General features: G+C 36.6%; 4 protein-coding genes across 4 annotated transcripts; 1 reads left to right on the forward strand and 3 right to left on the reverse strand.

Annotated features, from left to right (window-relative positions):
- Window positions 1-2,476: 2,476 nt before the first annotated feature.
- On the reverse strand, window positions 2,477-5,077 carry LOC147298515 (Tetratricopeptide repeat (TPR)-like superfamily protein). Its single transcript, XM_086245555.1, has one exon. The coding sequence runs from the start codon at window positions 4,845-4,847 to the stop codon at window positions 2,589-2,591; it is 2,259 nt and encodes a 752-aa protein (XP_086101681.1). The 5' UTR covers window positions 4,848-5,077; the 3' UTR covers window positions 2,477-2,588.
- A 115-nt stretch (window positions 5,078-5,192) lies between these two features.
- LOC147298516 (Putative pyridoxal phosphate-dependent enzyme, YBL036C type) lies at window positions 5,193-7,306 on the reverse strand. The gene is made up of 7 exons (XM_086245557.1): window positions 6,996-7,306; window positions 6,791-6,857; window positions 6,611-6,657; window positions 6,175-6,262; window positions 5,851-5,984; window positions 5,668-5,766; window positions 5,193-5,450 (listed from the first exon to the last, which is right to left on the reverse strand). Exons 1-7 carry the CDS (start codon window positions 7,218-7,220, stop codon window positions 5,370-5,372), a joined length of 741 nt encoding a protein of 246 aa, XP_086101683.1. The 5' UTR covers window positions 7,221-7,306; the 3' UTR covers window positions 5,193-5,369.
- Window positions 7,307-7,874: 568 nt separating this feature from the next.
- Window positions 7,875-9,966, reverse strand: LOC147298517 (cytochrome b561 and DOMON domain-containing protein At4g17280-like). Its single transcript, XM_086230203.1, has 3 exons — window positions 9,685-9,966; window positions 8,700-8,954; window positions 7,875-8,162 (listed from the first exon to the last, which is right to left on the reverse strand). The coding sequence occupies exons 1-3, from the start codon at window positions 9,964-9,966 to the stop codon at window positions 7,875-7,877; spliced, it is 825 nt and encodes a 274-aa protein (XP_086086329.1).
- Window positions 9,967-10,703: 737 nt separating this feature from the next.
- Window positions 10,704-11,144, forward strand: LOC147298518 (uncharacterized). Its single transcript, XM_086229771.1, has one exon. It carries the CDS (start codon window positions 10,704-10,706, stop codon window positions 11,142-11,144), a length of 441 nt encoding a protein of 146 aa, XP_086085897.1.
- Window positions 11,145-17,281: the final 6,137 nt, after the last annotated feature.

The following is a 17,281-nucleotide window of genomic DNA, read 5'->3' on the forward strand; positions in this document are numbered from 1 at the left end:
ACTCTAATTGTAGAAATCTAGATGAAAACATAAAATTCTTATGAAATATGTTTTAGGGGTGTAGTGCCACTCAAAGAATGTGACATACCCCATTCATGCTAATTTTATGAAAATTTAATACATGTATAATGCACACAATTGGGCAATTCATACTATTTTTTTCTAAAACTGAATATAGTTTGTTAATTTTTAAATGAAATTTTAGATAAGATATGATAGAATTATTTGGGAAAAATTATGAGATATTGGTGAGAATTGAATGAATATATACAAAACTTAATTGGGTTTTTTTAAAAAAAACCCTAGCCACCACCAAACGCTCTCTTCTCTCTCCTCAATTGTATCTCTCTCAACCTAGTATTTTCAGGGGTGGGGGGTGGAGGCGGTGGCTCATGTCTTCCTCACAAGCCCATTGCTCCTACCCCCGCCTCTCCCTTCTCCTTCTCTTTTTCTTTTGTTGTTTTGGTTGGTACTATGAGATACTCTTCTCCTTCTTTGTAAGAGCTTTTTCATCTCTCCATGTGAGAGTTTTTTTCATTTCAATAAATGAAAGCTTTTCTATTCGCTTTGATTTTGTCTATCTGTGGCTTGGTGAGCGATCTGTGTGTTGTGCAACATCGGATCTTGCTTTAGCGACGCTTAGTTTCTTTCTGTAGATCTTTCTTCTAGTTTGTCTCTGATTCTCGTCACAAGGAGTAGGGATGTCACTTTGCTCACTGGTACTTGTTCTGCCAGTTATTATTGCTTGATCCGCCACCTTGATCTACTGTCATACTCGATTTAGAGATGTTGGTTGGATTGTGGACCCAAACCCGACTAGTTCGCTAATTTCTATGGTACCTCGATGGCTCCGTTTCGTGGCTATAGTGTATGCTCGATGCCGACGTTACGAGATCAGACTCTTAATTCGTAAAAAAAAAAAAAAAAAAAAAAAAAAAGAATATCTACAAGTGATAGATTGGTTGGTCAATTTGATAATTATGCATGCATTTCAATATCCAGCACCATGATTTAGTAGTTGAGAGTTTTTATGACTCACTAATTGTTAGTTGATTGATCAAAACAATAATTTGGGCAGGTAAAGGCCCCTAGACTAGAGATTTAGAGATACTATATATGGTCACATTCATTTAGACTCATAATAGATATTGATACAAAACGGTTTTTACTAGAGATTTGCAGATCTTATACGTGGTCACATTCATTTAAACTCATATTGATACTAAACACATTATAACGATGAGCTAACTTGTTTAAAGATGATGAGTCGTCACTTGTCTAAGGACAATATAAGATACTTAGTACTTCTCCTTGTTGCGGTGTGACTTGTTGCATTCAATACATGTTGAAATGGTAAAATAGTCATCTCCTTTGATTTCTCTTGGCTGTATGTGTTATATCTAGGAAATGAATAAATAAACAGAAATTTATTTTTCGGGTTCCAACTTCCAACTCACATAGGTTTTTTAAAATTTTCATTCACTTCGGCCATTTTCCAAGGTATATGTCAGGTTGTAACTTGTAAGAGCTTGTGGGAATTTCCAACTTTATCGGTATACAAAACCTATGTTTGCTCCAATTGTGAGGATCTGAGTTGCGGATTTACATATTAGTCATTAGGCTAGATATATATAGATAAATGGTTCGGATCGACACAAAACAGCTCGTGTGGGCCCTAACAGGGTATACCTCAACTTATTTATGTTAAGGTATGATCTTGTTGGGGCCCATACGAGTCGTTTTGTGTCGATCTGAACCGTTTGCAGGGATCATCTTCATTGATAGATTATCTTTGCAAACAATTAGTCAAATCGGAAATCATTTGCCCATCTAACTTTGATAAAACAAATGAACGGTTCGGATCGACACAAAACAGCTCATGTGGGCCCTAACAGGGTATACCTCAACATAAATAAGTTAAGGTATACCTCAATAGAATGAGTCTATATATATATATATATATCTCATCTTTTTTCACCTATTGTGCAGTTAAATTTTGCAACCATATGTGAGTCACCCACATGTGATCCGCATAAAATCTTATACAAATAAATTCTATATGTCAATTATGTATAAACCAGCAATCTTATATACTAATTATATAGTCAACATTCCAATATCTCAATCTTATATGCATGATATATGATTGCTCCTTTATACAATATTGATACATAGAATTGCCTGTATAAGATTTTATATGAACCACATGTTGATGACTCTTGTGTGAATGCCAGAATTCCTTGTGCATCTTAACTATCCACTTTATCCACCTTTGTTTGACAACTGAAATGCAATTTCTCAAAATTAAGTACTCAACATTGGAAAATCATCTTTGATTTGACTTGCAAACCCAATCATTTTTTTTTTTCTTCCTTTTCCTTTTTACAGTTCTAAAACATTAGGAATGGAATTTAATATCTCTGCACAAAATTATACCCCGCTGCCACGCACCTAACGTTGAAAGTGGGTCATTTCCTTATGTATTGATTATGCGTAAATTGTTACAATCTGGATTCTCTAGTCTCAAATAATGTGCATGGAACTGGAGACCTCTCACTAACACTGCACTATAGAATGTAGAGGGTTTCTCAAAATTTATCATTCAATTGAGTGGTTGTAAAGTCAATGCTCGATTTCCTCATTTCCCTACTTAAAATTTTCAATATTGACACTATATCATCATATTGAGGATTTGTGTTGTGATCCGTAAAGAATGTAGTGATAGTCCCATGCAATTCAATAAAACTCCAGCCAGGGAGTTTCTTCAAGCCGAGAGACCTCATCTGGGTCCATGCCTCTCCAACGCCATCCCATCTGTTCATAGAAGCATAGCTATGTGCTAATTGCACGTAGTTTCCAGCATCCACAGGCCTCAGCCTGAAAATTTCTCTTGCAATAATGTCCCCCAGTTCTGCATTGCCCTTACTCCGGCAAGCATCGACAAGTATGCCCAAGACATCAACTGCAGGCTCTGTGAACGTCTTATTGTAGAAATCATATGCCTCTTCCACCCTTCCGGCTCGGCTGAGGAGATCGACAATGCAAGCACGGTGTTCAAGGCTTGGTGCAATACCGAACTCTTCAGTCATTGACTGGTATATGCTCAAACCCTTGTCAACAAGTCCATTATGACTGCAAGCAGAAAGAACTGCGAGGAAAATGACATGATTTGGTTTCATTCCAGAGTGCAGAAATTCTGAAAACATCTTCAAAGCAGTCTCTCCTCTGCCATGACAACCATAACCAGAAATAATTGTGCCCCATGAGACCAGATCATGGCCTGACATCTCAGCAAAGCACTTGTGAGCTTTGTCTAAGTCACCACATTTTGAGTACATGTCAACCAGAGCTGTGTCTACCAAGATGCATGATCTAAGACAACTTCTAATGGTAAAGTTGTGGATCCACTTTCCTTGATGGAGTGCCCCAGTAGAAGCACAACCTTGGAGAAGGGAGACGACGGTTAATGAATCAGGCTTCTGAAGGGTTGCCCTCATCTCGGAGAAGAGAAGCAGAGCCTCGCGTAAATGGCCATTTTGAGCATATCCAGCAACTATAGCGTTCCAAGAAACTAAATCTCTTGTGCTCATCCTTTCAAAAACAGCACGACTTTGCTCCAAACGAGCACACTTTGCATACATGGTAACAAGGGAGTTTTGGGCAGGGATATCAAGTCTCATTCCTTGCCTCAACACATAACCATGAATTGAGGTCCCCAGTTCAAAAGAACCCAGCTGTGCACAAGCTGCAAGAGCACTAGCTATGGTAGCACTAGACGGCACTGTTCTCGATTCAAACATCTGACAGAAAACGATTAGAGCCCTGTCTGCAGAATCATTTTGAACAAGCCCTGAGATCATGGCCGTCCACAGAACCACATCTTTGTTTGTTGTCCCTTCGAATATCTGAAATGCTATATCAATATTCCTGCATTTCAAATACATAACTATAAGCGCGGTTTCAACATGGCAATCCAATTCAAATCCACTTCTTAAAATCTGTCCATGCACTGACTTTCCCAATTTAAGATTACTCTGTGTTGCAGCCACAGATACAGCAGATGCATATGTCTGTTTATCGGGCTCAATTCCTTCGACCCTCATCTTATATAAAAGCTGGAATACTTCTCTGATATTTCCAGTCTGGGAATAGCCTGAAATCAAGGAATTCCATGAAACTATGTCTCTTCCATTCATATACTCAAACAAGTCCCTAGCATCTTCAACTCTTCCACACCTACCATACACATTCAATATAGAATTCACCAAAGCAATGTCAGACTCAAAACCATATAATACTGCACAACCATGCAAACACTGCACATGGGTAAGCTCCGAGGCTCCAGAGAGCAAGCTTAACAAAGTAACCGAACTGGGTTGAACTCCTTCACGCCGCATCTGACTAAACATATCAAAGGCAATTCCAGCATTTCCGGCACGCGAATAGCATCCAATAATGGAAGTCCAAGGAACAACATTTTTCTCAGGCATTGTGTCAAAAACTTTGCGGGCATTTTGGGCGCGCCCAAATTTGGCATAGAAGTATATCAGAGAAGAGGCAATGTAAGCATCCAAAGAAAACCCATTAACGACAATGCATTGATGGAACAAGCGGCCATTCGAAAAGAGGTTCAGGGAGGTGCAAGCTTTGAGAAGATTAGGGAAGGTGTAGGTGTCCGGAGGGATGTTGGTTTTGAGCATAGAGGAGTATGTGATAAGGACTTCATGGTGAGAACCTTGGGATGAGAGACGGTTGATGATGGCGTTGAAAGTATTGGTGGTGGCAGTTGATGTAGGCTGTGGTTGTGGTTTCAGGGGGTTTAAGAAAGAGCTGTTTAGCTTGTTCATAACTCATGCTAGTGATTAGTCATCACTGAGAGTGGATAGCCAATATAGAAGAAGATTACAGAGAGTGAGTTTTAAAAAGTAAAATTATTAAATAATAAATATTGGAATAAATTTAGTTAGAAAAATCTCTGGGTGAGCGAACTGAATGTGAAAGAGAAGTAGAGAACTAGTGTCCAATATTTGTTTGGTATGATTATTATGATACTTTATTGGGCCCTTTATAGCAAACTCTTCTCTTTAGCCAAACAGATTGTAACATAAATCTACGCATAAAAACTGAAAAGTTTTCAAAATCACCCAAAATGCACATCGCTCCCGCAAAGTGTACACTGTACAGAACTCTCAGTCATGCTCGTTGCTCATAGGAATTATTTATTCAAGTTGACTTCATGTGTTCACGTTACAAGAATACAGTTTTGGACTCGCATATCCAGCCTTCAAATGGCATAATAAAACTCTTGACTACCATTTACCAAAATCAATACATAAAATCACAAGAATAATAAAGCAATTTTATCAATGCTAATTTGATTGTTTCTTGGGATACTCTCTTGGCCCGAATATTGTGGATCCAATTCTCACATTTGTACTGCCCAGTTCGATCTGCAAAACCATCAAGTCTTTCCATCAGTTGAACACTTCAAAAACAACTGCAAATTTTACTCTTATCAATAAAGTTAAACTAGTGAAGAAATTTCACTAATGCTTAGATTGATTGACATGTTAATACAAAATCTTTCACAACCCAATACCAAGATAGCCCAAACCACTTCCCCCCTCATCGAAAAACTGATTAGGATGGTGCTAGATTAGTCCTTACAGCTAGTTCAAAGTCTGAAGACATGCCCATTGATAGCTCACATTGCTCTTCTGGTATTCCAAGTGCCTTGCAAACCTCAGCTCTGCAGTTCGCTAACGTCTGACAACAAACAGTTTGGTTTGAGAATTAACAAGGATCTGAAATTCTGGAGAAAGATCTACATGTAGTATCTTGGAATACCACCTTAAAGTTTTCGGGAGTAGATGTATAATCCAGCATACCAATTGTCATTAGACCACAAAACTCCAGATTTGGACAACCCGAACTGACATGCTTTGCGAGCTCCACACATCCAGAGGGCTCAACACCAGATTTTGCTGCAACAATATTGTACAGAGATCACATATTATCTCAAAACTAATGAATAATACATTTAATCTTATGGAAGCCTTGGATTATTGACCAACATTTGACTATGAAGTAAACGAATAAAAAACCAACAACAGATAACAATGCAGGTGGTAAACTACCATGCTCCTCAAGCATGCTCATATCTAGTTAACTTACACTCTTCTCCACTTGTATTCACTTGGAGCAAGACCTTCAAAGGCTTTCTGCCAATGCTACCAACCATGTGATCAAGACGATTTGCAATCTGCGAATCACAAAGAATGTAGTAAACTAAAAAAACCAACCAAGCTGTTGAATCCAAGAACAAGATTGTCCATAAGAAAACACGAGCTTCCCCAATTACAGAGTCAGAGACCTTTCATTATGGCTGCTACTCTTGAATTTCCCCAATCATTATCAATTTAATGCAATTTATACACAAAACAGCGCATTCAATTTCCATACGAAATCTAAAGGGGCACCAAGGATTAGGAAATCTTGGCAATTTTTTACAAAATTTATCACAAAATACTATGGCTTTTTCAACACCCATCAGCCAAAGCTTTGAAAATAGCTTTTTACAAAAACAACTGCTACTAGAATAAGTGTTTACCTTCTCATCATCCACACTCTCTACCATTGCAAGGTTGGGTACAGCAGCTGCATAATTTCAAAACACCAAAAAGAAAAAAGAAAAAAAGCTTATTCCTTTTCTATAACAAATGGGTCATCTTACAAAGGCCTAAAATATGAATCACAACAACCATATATCATATATGAGAGAGAATCATACTTAGAAGAGGTTTTACTTTATTGCTCTGCAAATTCCCGATAAAATGCCACTCAATATCCTCCGGAAGCTGCAGTGTCCAAAATCAATCACCAAAAACAAAAACAAAAACCAATCACCAAAAATCAAACCACTTTGATTTTTTCTCTTAATACAAAAATCAGTTGTCGAAACTCAAAAGAGAGCGAAGCAGAAGAAGACAACCAACCTGCGGAGCTTTGTCGACGAGTTCTTGGACGTAGTTTTCGCCGAAACAGCGGTGGCCGGCGTCGTAGACTTGGCGGATGACGGAGGCGGGCTTCGTCTTGCTCACCGCCACCACTCGGATCCCGCGGGCCCCACGGCCGGATTTTTCGGCTGCCAGCTGGACGCGCTGGAGCACCAAACGGAGCGCCGCGGCTGCGACGCCGTCGATTGCGGCGGAGCTGCTCATCCCCGATTGCTCCTCTCCAGTAATTTCGTTTTCTCTCTTCGCCTCCTCCAGATTGTTGGGTTACAATTTACAATAGCGATACGTTCGTTCACTCACGTTTGCCATTACTGTTTAGAGTGCCCACTGTGCCAAAAGGTCTGGATTACCAAACGGCGTCGTACGTAGTTGGTTTTTATTTTTTAATTTTTTTGAGTGTATATAAGTTAGTCCTTTATTTTATACAATTTAGAGTATTTATTAAAGAAAAAGACTTATTTATTCCAATGCCTCTTATAAAACTTTATTTGTTTTACATTGTCGCCTAAATTTCATCACATGTTTGAAAAAATCTATTTCTATTAATTTTGTCAAATTTTTTATATGATGATGCAATGAAGAAAATGAAGCAAAAAAAATTTGGGACACATCGACATCGCATTAGGTTGCCTAATGAAAAATTCCATAGAATTTACAGAGATAAATTTTTAAAATACGGGACGAAATTCATAAAATAAACGGGAGATAAATATAATTTCAGGGGTATAGTGTGACAACAGTTATGTTGAAAATTGATGTGCATCATCCTCTTTTTTTCTCGTTTGTTCTATGACAAATGAATTGCTGTTGATTTTGAGAAAGGGATATGATACATGCAGTGTGTTGTGGTTTCAAGTTTCAAGGGGACGCGTACATATTGGCGTTCAATTCCACTGCCTCATGCATTATTCTTCTACTCTTGATCCATCTAAAAATTTCCAATCCTAGAGCAGTAATAACCAAAACTCCGAGTACTCCCACATATCCCCACTTCCAATTTGCAGCTTGACCACCAAGATTGCTGATTCCTTGAAATATGTTTGCTACAGTTAGAGCAATTACAGCATAGCCAAGAAGATGATGGTATATCTTCCAGTACTTGCCACATTTGTCTTCTTTCCTTGGTTGCCAGAAGATGGCAAGCATCTGAAGAATCGATCATCAAAATGTATCACTTCAAATCAAAAATGAAAATGAAAATGAATCAATAGGGTCAAGCTCGATTAGTCGATTTGCTCAAAATTGCTATTTTCCAACTTTTGTTGGAACTTGACTTGAACTAAATTCGAGTAGGTCGAGTTTGTTATTTGTCATGACAACAATACATGATGTGTTATTGATTGCATTGTGGATCATTTATTAAATGAGCCGGATCATGAATCAAGCCCATTAAGCTTGAGTTTGGAAAGATACTTAAGAGTCAAACCCATTAAACTTGGATTTAAGCTCTTTTTTCAAATAGCTGAAACAAGAGTCATAAGAGTAAAGCCAATTAAGCTCAAGTTTGGGCTCATTTATCAAATGAGGTTGACTTGTGAGCCTTAACAAACACTCTTGTCAAGCATCAAACCGTGTCTGTTTACGAGCCACACAATTCTGTTGCGAACCTATCAATCAACTGCAAAGAGTTTGACTTGTGATTTAATAAAAATAAAAAATAAAACTAATAAGAGTTTGACTTACTTGTATGGTGGTGAATGTAAATATGATGATCCCAAGAACACGATGTGTTTTATTACTGTGTTGCTTGGAAGAATGCCCAAGCAACATGCCAAGGCACCACCCCATTGTGCCTACCATGTATGCAGCACTCTGACACCTTACGTGAACAGAATACCATTCGCTGCACTTGAATGGAAATTTTCTGAAGTACCTGGCTGTTATTGCTCCAATGGGCAACAATGTCCCATATCCAATAATATTAAGAATCCCATGCGCCTGCATGTCATTTTACAAGCTCACACAAAGTAACCTTCTACGTATGTTTAATTGTATATATAGCATCATAATTTACATTGATTTGTGAGTAGTGATCCCATTTTATAGATAAATTAGAATGTTAAAGATGGCTCTAATGAATAATTATAGGAAAGAATGATATATAGCAGCTTTTAGCTAGCTTTGGAAAATGCTATGATATGAACATGTATGTCATACAAATATATTTGGAATTAATGTTACTGTACTCTCTATACTATTACACTTGTATCAATTTAGCCCTCAAACTTCTAATTTAGAAAGTTAAAGAACTTTGACTTTTTTCAATTTTGCCAATTGAGGTTGTTTTGTCAATTTACACATTTTTCATTCAAATTTCCGTTTGCATAACATCATGTGCCAATCACGTGAGATTTTTTTTAGGCAAAAATAGTCCATTTCATTTGGATCTTATCATTTTTCCCTCATGCACCATTTTTCCTCCTTCATCTCTCGCTAAATTTGGATGGAATTAATGTATAAATTAACAGACTAATCTCAATTGGTAAAATTGAAAAAGTGATACAAGTGTAATAGTCTGGAGAGAAAAATGACATTAATCCCATTACATTTTTATTCTTAGATTTCAACGAATTCACTTTTTTATACTAGAGTATAAATTTGTATGTGAACCATTAGATCAGGTTGTATGTACAATAGAAAAACAATTAAAGAGTTTAAGCAATCTTACATTTTTTAGGTAACGCAGGTGGTGAGAGGGGTTTTGACCCTTCAATGCTCTGAGATTTGATGTCACTTCAGTGTCTGGAGGGCTCTCATCATGAATAGAAGAAACCTGAATTTGGGGCTTCATGTCTTCCACAACATTGGAGAAAGCTTGCCAAACATGAACTTCTCTCTCCAAGTCAACCAGAGTGTTCCTCTGGTAACTGCATGAAGACTCTAACTCTAAGGCACTGATACAAGGGAGAGGAAAAATTAAACTGAGGACAATAAGGCAATGAACATTCATGATCTCTCTCTCACGCAAACTTGTTTGAGAGGAGCTGAAGTATTTGACAATTTTCCCAGAAAAAAGAAAAGGAAAATAGCAATTTTATATGCTACAACTGTATAGGCTGAGGATCCAAAAATTGTTGCTCATTAATCTTGTGGCCTAAAATTTTTTGTTAAGTAGTACTTGGGTGTTGAGAATATGTGCTTTACTTACCAAATTGGGGAATCGTGTCTGACTTGTTTAAATAGAAGTAGGACAATCAATCAGATTTTATTCCCAATATCTTTATTTATTTCCCCTGCCCTCCTTTTCTTATATTTAAGTGTTTAATACAGATTGCTGTGAGCTGCAATATTTATGGCCTTGTATTCAAGTTTCATCCTTGGGATAAAATATTACACAAATTTATCATTGATGTGAAAGTGAGGAAAAGGGTAATTTTGCATTCTTTATAATATATATTTTTCTCAAGACTTTATGATTGGGATACAAAATCACTGGGGGGCCAACTTTTCTTTGTGTCCAATCAAATGATTTCTTCACAAAAGATATTCAGTAATTTGTAAGTTGTCTAATGAATTTAGACCACGTACCACACAAATAAAGCAAGACTTCAACATGCAGTTTCCAAATTGTCAACTCTCCCCCCTATAAAACCCCATGTCCCATTGCAACTATAATCACTACCTTAAGGCTTAAGCTCCTCTCCTTACAAAACTTCAGTTATTTCCAATACAATTATAGTCATCACCATGAAGTTGCTCATCATCTTCTTCACACTCTCAGCAGCAATCAGCATTGTTGCAGCTGCATACTTAGACGATTACAACCAAGAATTGGAAATTGATCAGAGCGAAGCAGCATTGCCTGACATTCAAGAAGCAACTTCTTTAAGAGGAGTGAGACGCCTTACTGCGAAAAAGAGCGTGTTAGCCATTGGGGTTTGTGACAAGTTTCCTCGGGTTTGTCGTTTGAAGACGAGCCCCGGGCCAGACTGCTGCAAGAAGAAGTGTGTAAATGTGAAGACCGATCGAGCCAACTGTGGGAAGTGCGGGTACAAATGCAAGTACACTGAGATTTGCTGCAGGGGGCAATGCGTGAATGTATCGTTTGACAAAAGGCATTGTGGTGGGTGCAAAAACAAGTGCAAGAAGGGAGAGTTCTGTGTCTATGGAATGTGCAATTATGCATGATTTTAATATTACTACTGCTATACTATATATGCTGGTGGTGAAGTCAAGCTACCTAAGCTCTTTGAGTCTCTTAAATGAAGTTAGTACTGTACGTACTGTCACATTATGACAGAATATACCAATTAATTGTGATCTTATATATACGTACCCAACAAAAAGAAAGAACAATTATACTTGTGATGAATTAAAGCATTGATATTGTGAAATTAATCATTGGCAATAAATGGTTTCAAGTACCATATATATATACACTTTATTCCTGTCCAATGCCTTCAGGTAATGTTCAGTCTTCCGTACCGTTCTCCCATCTAGATGGGAATTTTCGTGCAATAATTATGAAATAGAATCTTCTACTGCATGTTATTTCTTTTTTGGCTGCGCCATGATATTGGATTTATGCCCAGAACGATGATCATTGTGCTTGTAATCAAAATGTTGGGTGTTTAATTCATACGTACCATTCTCTCATCTATAAGCACGCGTACGTACTATAGTTTTTATCCCAATTACTCAAAGCAGTATATTATTTGTTCATTTCTGAACTCAGTTAATTTGAACCTCATTTAGTTATAATAACCTATCAAATCAGTTGGTGACCAAAAATAAGAAAAACAGTTAAGGGCTTCTAATTCTATTGGTTATACATATTTGAAGCATACGTACTATTCATATATTATACGTGTTTTGTCTTGCTCTTGCCTCAGTAGTACGTGTTTTTTATGTCAAACAAATGCCACATTTTTCAATAATAATAAATGTTATGCTGGTTCCACAATCTAGCTAGTGATTGAAAAGTGCATCCCCTTGAAAAGCTGCTATATTTTTCAAAATTTGGTGCTGCAAGTCATATGCGATGCCAGCCGGAAGGAACAATATTTTCATGTGCTTAACACGCAGCATCAAGTTGCATGTTGCTTCTTTACTCAACACGCGGTCACTTCCCCAATGAATATTCAAGTTACCTCCCTATGACTTTGGTTGTTAGTTTCTACAATTATAAGTTAAAGGGTATCCACCGTCCCTGTGTAGACGTGAAAAAACAGTGCCAAATTTACTCATTCACGTCTTTACAATAAAAGGATAGTTTATGACTGACTCTGATACGATTTGTTAGGGCACGATTCAATGCCAAATAGAAAGTAGCCATTTGATTTATTAATAAATTACCCAAGGACAAAAAATGTAAAGTTCATAATTGGAAATTGACCTAATAAAAAATTAAGCTGAAGGACAATCTATTTGCGTGTGCGCGCCTGGAGGCAGCAGAATGTCGAGGGCTCTGCACACTTAGCACTCGGTACTCTTAACGAGACTTTAGGTTGCAGATGCATCGTTTTAAGTAGAAAATGTAGTTTTTTTATAAGATTATAGATGATAGATTTTAGGTTGTAGATGCATATTTTAAGTTGAAGATCGATGCAGAGTTTAGGTCACAGGTGCAGGTGACCTGCATCTGCCGAGTGTTCGGAAAGAAATACCAAGTGCTCGGTTGGGTCGGGTGGACTTGAGCATATTTTTTTCTCTCATTTTGGCCTTCTCCTTAAAGCACATACCCTTAATTTAAACCAAAAATTTTATTAACTTTAGGTACTAATATATCGCAATATTTTTTCATTTTAAATGTCAAATATTTAAGTCACTCACAAATCTTCTCACGTGTGAGCTTACTTAAGCCAAACATGTAGACAACTCGATCATATGTGTGGCCACTCAACTTAACACATGTGGGTGGACCTGACTTTGATATAATGAAGAAAATTAGAATATTCAACCCAAAATCAACTGGATATAGGAAGAGAAGCCCAAGATCTTATAAGTATTTATATAAAACTATAAATTTTAATATGGGACAACCCGTACACTCCAGATTCTCACAATAGCTAATCACATAAGACATATACAAGTTTGGATGATGAGCACCTCATCTAACGAGAGCTTAATTCCTATAAATAGTACCAGGACTCCTTTGTTTTTTTCACGTCTGAAATCATTCACATAATTATACCACATTCCAGCTCTGTATATACCCTCGCACAAATTTGCACTACGTTTTGCCTTTTTTTAATTTTTTTGGGGCTAACCAAGCACATTTGCACTCTCCAATGGCCATGATGAAATCATCCACAACGTTGTTCATGACCTTGGTGTTGATCATGCACATAGCCATTGCCTTTTCAGCAACACAAACTTATGACCTTGACATTAGTCGCTTTTTTTGCTCCTCACGTACGAGCAACAATGACCTGTGAGACGAGCCCAAGAATGTGTAGGAGCAAAGGCGGTGCAGGGCCTGACTGCTGCAACAAAAAATGCGTCGATGTAATGGCAGATAAAAACAACTGCGGCATGCGTGGGAGAAAGTGTAACTATTGGGAACTCTGCTGCTACGGGGTTTGTGTGAACCCATCTGCCGAAGAGAAACACTGTGGCAAGTGGAACAACCAGTGCAGCCAGGGAAGCTTTTGCTTTATGTGCAGTTATGCATGCATAGTTAACTATAACCGCTTATTTATATGTAGGCTATGTAGCTAATAATTATGATGCATGCTTAAACTGAAAACGCTTGTTTTCATTTTAAGAAAAACTAGGCCTGCATTTTCTAAATATGAATAAATTTTTTTGTACCATCTCGATTAACTGATTTTATTCTGTATTATCTTTAATTGAAGTGAGATTCATCTATGTTGGACTCATCTGTGTGAATTTCAACTTTAATACAGAGACAATATAAAATATGGTCAGTTGATAATATATATAGCAGTGCTCTATGATATATATATATATATATATATATATATTATATAAGAAGAACTTACATGTATTTGTGATAAGGACATGTGATAACAGAGAGAAAGACAGAGCCAATAAAAAATAAGGGATGCCAGGTGGATAGGTAAGTTATTTTCATATTATATATATATGTAAGATTGAGTGTGAGTAATATAAGGTTAATACCAGTAACTATTATTGTGATATGATGGATTTAATTGCTAAAGTTGTACTTAATTTAATAATTTTCAATGTAATTTGGATATTCAATCGTCATATATATAATTAATATGAATTAATGTACGTAGTGTAATTCTTGTATATATGATCGATCATGTCGATCTGTTTTTTTTTTTTGGCCATCGATCATGTCTTTATTGCTCCAGATATAATCGAACAATGAAACTAGTGGAGGCAGTTGGCTTCGGACAACTTTTTCTGTTGAAGTTAAGGGGACAACGTACTGAAAAAATGGTTAAAATTGTTCTGATCAAGTACTCTTTGTTGTAAGACATATATAATTCAACATTAATTGGTAAAACTGTAAAAGTGCATGCATATGCCAAATTGTACATTATATTAGAGGTTGGTCCAAATGATAATTAATAATATAACAACATCCTTTAGCTTTTAAATGCACGCATAGTAGTTAGTACTGCAGAATCATTTTGCTAAATGCGAAAAAACAAAAAAAAAGATCATGGCCATCGTAATTTTGCTAAACCTTCAATTAGAGAATAAACTTGTGGATATGCGTGACCAAGATTGGATTATATGATACATATCGCCCTGTTTCCCTCCTTGCTCTGCTTTGCTCGGGTTCTGTGCTTCTTTGGTTTCTTGGGGTCAGTTTCGACCTTTGATTTTTTCTTTTGGTCGGAAGTTTCGACCTTGGTTGCTTTGTTTTACGCTACTTGTTTGTCGGTTTTGAGCTTCCCTTTATAGAACATTAGAATATCAAATTCAAGATTAATTGATAATATACGAAGAGGCTTAACTCCTTATAATTAAATCACCAAGCAAAATCATATCTTTTCAATGTGAAAGTTTTCAATATACTCTCGCACATTAAGTGTAGCATTACTCAATATTAATATATGAACAATTCTTATTGAATGATGTGAGAACACATGTGATCTTTGGATTTTACTCTAAACATGATCATGATGAAGAGCCTCAATTTATAGCTACATATACCATTGGGCTTCAACATTCAATTCCCACTTTACACCGATACTATTGATAATGCAATCACTGATAAATGAGTGTGGATACATATAGATTTAATTTGATATTCCAAATGGTATATTGCAAAGTACATAAATCGGAAATCTCATTTAAAATTCACAACATTAGAATCATATTTATTGTGAGATAACTGTATTTGATTCACATATTTAGCTAATTTTTACATATTTTATGGTGAGAGAGATTTAATAGAGAAAAAAATAGTCATGCTCAGTGGTTTTAATCATGAGTTGTGCATCTTCACTTATATATTGCCAATTGATTTTTAAATTGAATGTTCTAATTTCCTTCATGGTATTATCAGAGCATATGTTATACACGTGTAAATGTCCAATATTGAGAGAGAGAGAGAGAGAGAGAGAGAGAGAGAGAGAGAGGGGCTAAACTTGGGTTGATAGTTCTGTTTGGACAATCTAAGTTTAATCCTAACTTGTCCAAATTCAAACCTGATACCCAAAGCCCAAAATCTCCACGAAACCTGAACGGGATCATAAAATTACTCATGCAATACCCAACCCAGATGGATTAATAATTAGTTAGTATTTGGATCCGAATTAAGTCTCTCAATTCTAGCTTGTTAAATTGTGAACAGCTCCATTACTAGTACTTTTTTTTTTTTTTATTGGGCTGACTGAACCTTACTTATATGTGACACACTTTATAATTATCGTTGACCAACTGAACGAAGTTAGTTTCCAATTGGCATATATAGGGCTCATAAATCACAATAGCTAGGCACCACACTACTTGAAAATTTGTAATAGAACTATCTAATATAAAGAAAACTAGAGTTTAATTAGTCAATAAATATTTTCATGGTCATTTTAGAACCTGAAAATAAATTATCTTTATGCAAGTCTTTTCGTAGTTTTGATAAGATTTTGGACCTTAACCCTCCACCAATCGCACCCCGCCAAAGCTTTCTGTCATAGCAAAGCCCAATTGGGCAAGGGTATGCTCAATTTAAACTACATCTCTTTGAACCAAATCTCTTTCCAAGTAAAAATTTCATGATCAACTTGACTCAACCTCTCATTATACAAGTCTAAATAATTGAAGTGACCATGCATATCCATAATCCATCCAATACGTACCTAGCTAGTTTAAGAAAAGCCCAACGATTAAGAGTTTCTCCATCCTTCAAGTTGCACAAACGTCACTTGCATCATCAATACCTGCATTGAACGTCAAATCAGGAGGAAAGAACTTAAGAAGCTAATTTCCAAATTATATTTTTCCTTTCGGTGAAATTTCAATTTCTTATACATGTGAGGCTGACAAGTCACGACTAAAATCAGGAACTGTGGTGCCGCTTCATTGACAATGAATCATGGGTTTCTTGTGATTAAGATTTTGTTTGATAAAAGTGTCCCGATTAGGGCATTAACACCACCTCACAATGAAAAAGTGAAAATTCATCAATTGTTATATAATAAATTAGATCACACATTCTAACATTTAGATCTTTTGGTAAAATTATATTGCTATTTAGATTATTAAAATAAAAAGAATATTAACGTATGTGGTGTGTGTAAATTCTTTATTATGCGGGATCCCCAACAATATTAATTTCATTCCATAAATTAATAATTAATTAAAAATTATTCAAACTTTTTGGTTTTTGGTTTTTTTATCACATAGTAGTATAGTACATAGTTGTAACCGTCATATTCGATACTCCATGAATATTGCGTGAAAAGCATCACTGAATTATGATACATATCACCCTGTTTCCCTCTTTGTTCTGCTTTTCTTGGAGTAGGGGTCGGAAATGGACCGGGTTGGGCAAATTTTTCGAGTTCGGGCTGGGCTCGGGCTTGAATTATAGAAGTCCAATAGGGCTTTCGGGCCGGGCCGGATTGGACTTGGGCTTTTAATACACAAGCTCAAGGGCCGCCCATCGGGCTTTAGCTTGTGGGCTTGGAGGGCCGGGCCAGGCTAGCTAGGCCCGAATGGGCGGCCCAAAATGGGCCCAAAGTTTGTTTAGACACATATATATCTTCAATAAAAAAATATAGGATTTTGGCTATGTTGTAATTTGAACATGAAACCTCACATAACAAGCTTCAACTCTCAACCAACTGAGCTGACTAATTTATTTTTCAAGTTTGTGAATCATA

The sequence above is a fragment of the Dryas octopetala genome, chromosome 1, assembly GCF_963921425.1.
Source record: "Dryas octopetala chromosome 1, drDryOcto1.1, whole genome shotgun sequence".
Lineage (NCBI taxonomy): Eukaryota > Viridiplantae > Streptophyta > Magnoliopsida > Rosales > Rosaceae > Dryas > Dryas octopetala.

What these genes read in the sequence shown, in the direction of transcription:
- LOC147298515 (XM_086245555.1), bottom strand. Translation starts at nt 4,847, where the DNA reads ATGAACAAGCTAAACAGCTCTTTCTTAAACCCCCTGAAACCACAACCA.
- LOC147298516 (XM_086245557.1), bottom strand. Translation starts at nt 7,220, where the DNA reads ATGAGCAGCTCCGCCGCAATCGACGGCGTCGCAGCCGCGGCGCTCCGT. An exon ending in AGAGTGTGGATGATGAGAAG is followed by an intron (nt 6,263 to 6,610) that starts GTAAACACTTAT and finishes TGTGATTCGCAG; the next exon opens with ATTGCAAATCGTCTTGATCA. An exon ending in CTTCAGACTTTGAACTAGCT is followed by an intron (nt 5,451 to 5,667) that starts GTAAGGACTAAT and finishes ATGGTTTTGCAG; the next exon opens with ATCGAACTGGGCAGTACAAA.
- LOC147298517 (XM_086230203.1), bottom strand. Translation starts at nt 9,966, where the DNA reads ATGAATGTTCATTGCCTTATTGTCCTCAGTTTAATTTTTCCTCTCCCT. An exon ending in ACCTGCGTTACCTAAAAAAT is followed by an intron (nt 8,955 to 9,684) that starts GTAAGATTGCTT and finishes AATGACATGCAG; the next exon opens with GCGCATGGGATTCTTAATAT. An exon ending in TTACATTCACCACCATACAA is followed by an intron (nt 8,163 to 8,699) that starts GTAAGTCAAACT and finishes TCGATTCTTCAG; the next exon opens with ATGCTTGCCATCTTCTGGCA.
- LOC147298518 (XM_086229771.1), top strand. Translation starts at nt 10,704, where the DNA reads ATGAAGTTGCTCATCATCTTCTTCACACTCTCAGCAGCAATCAGCATT.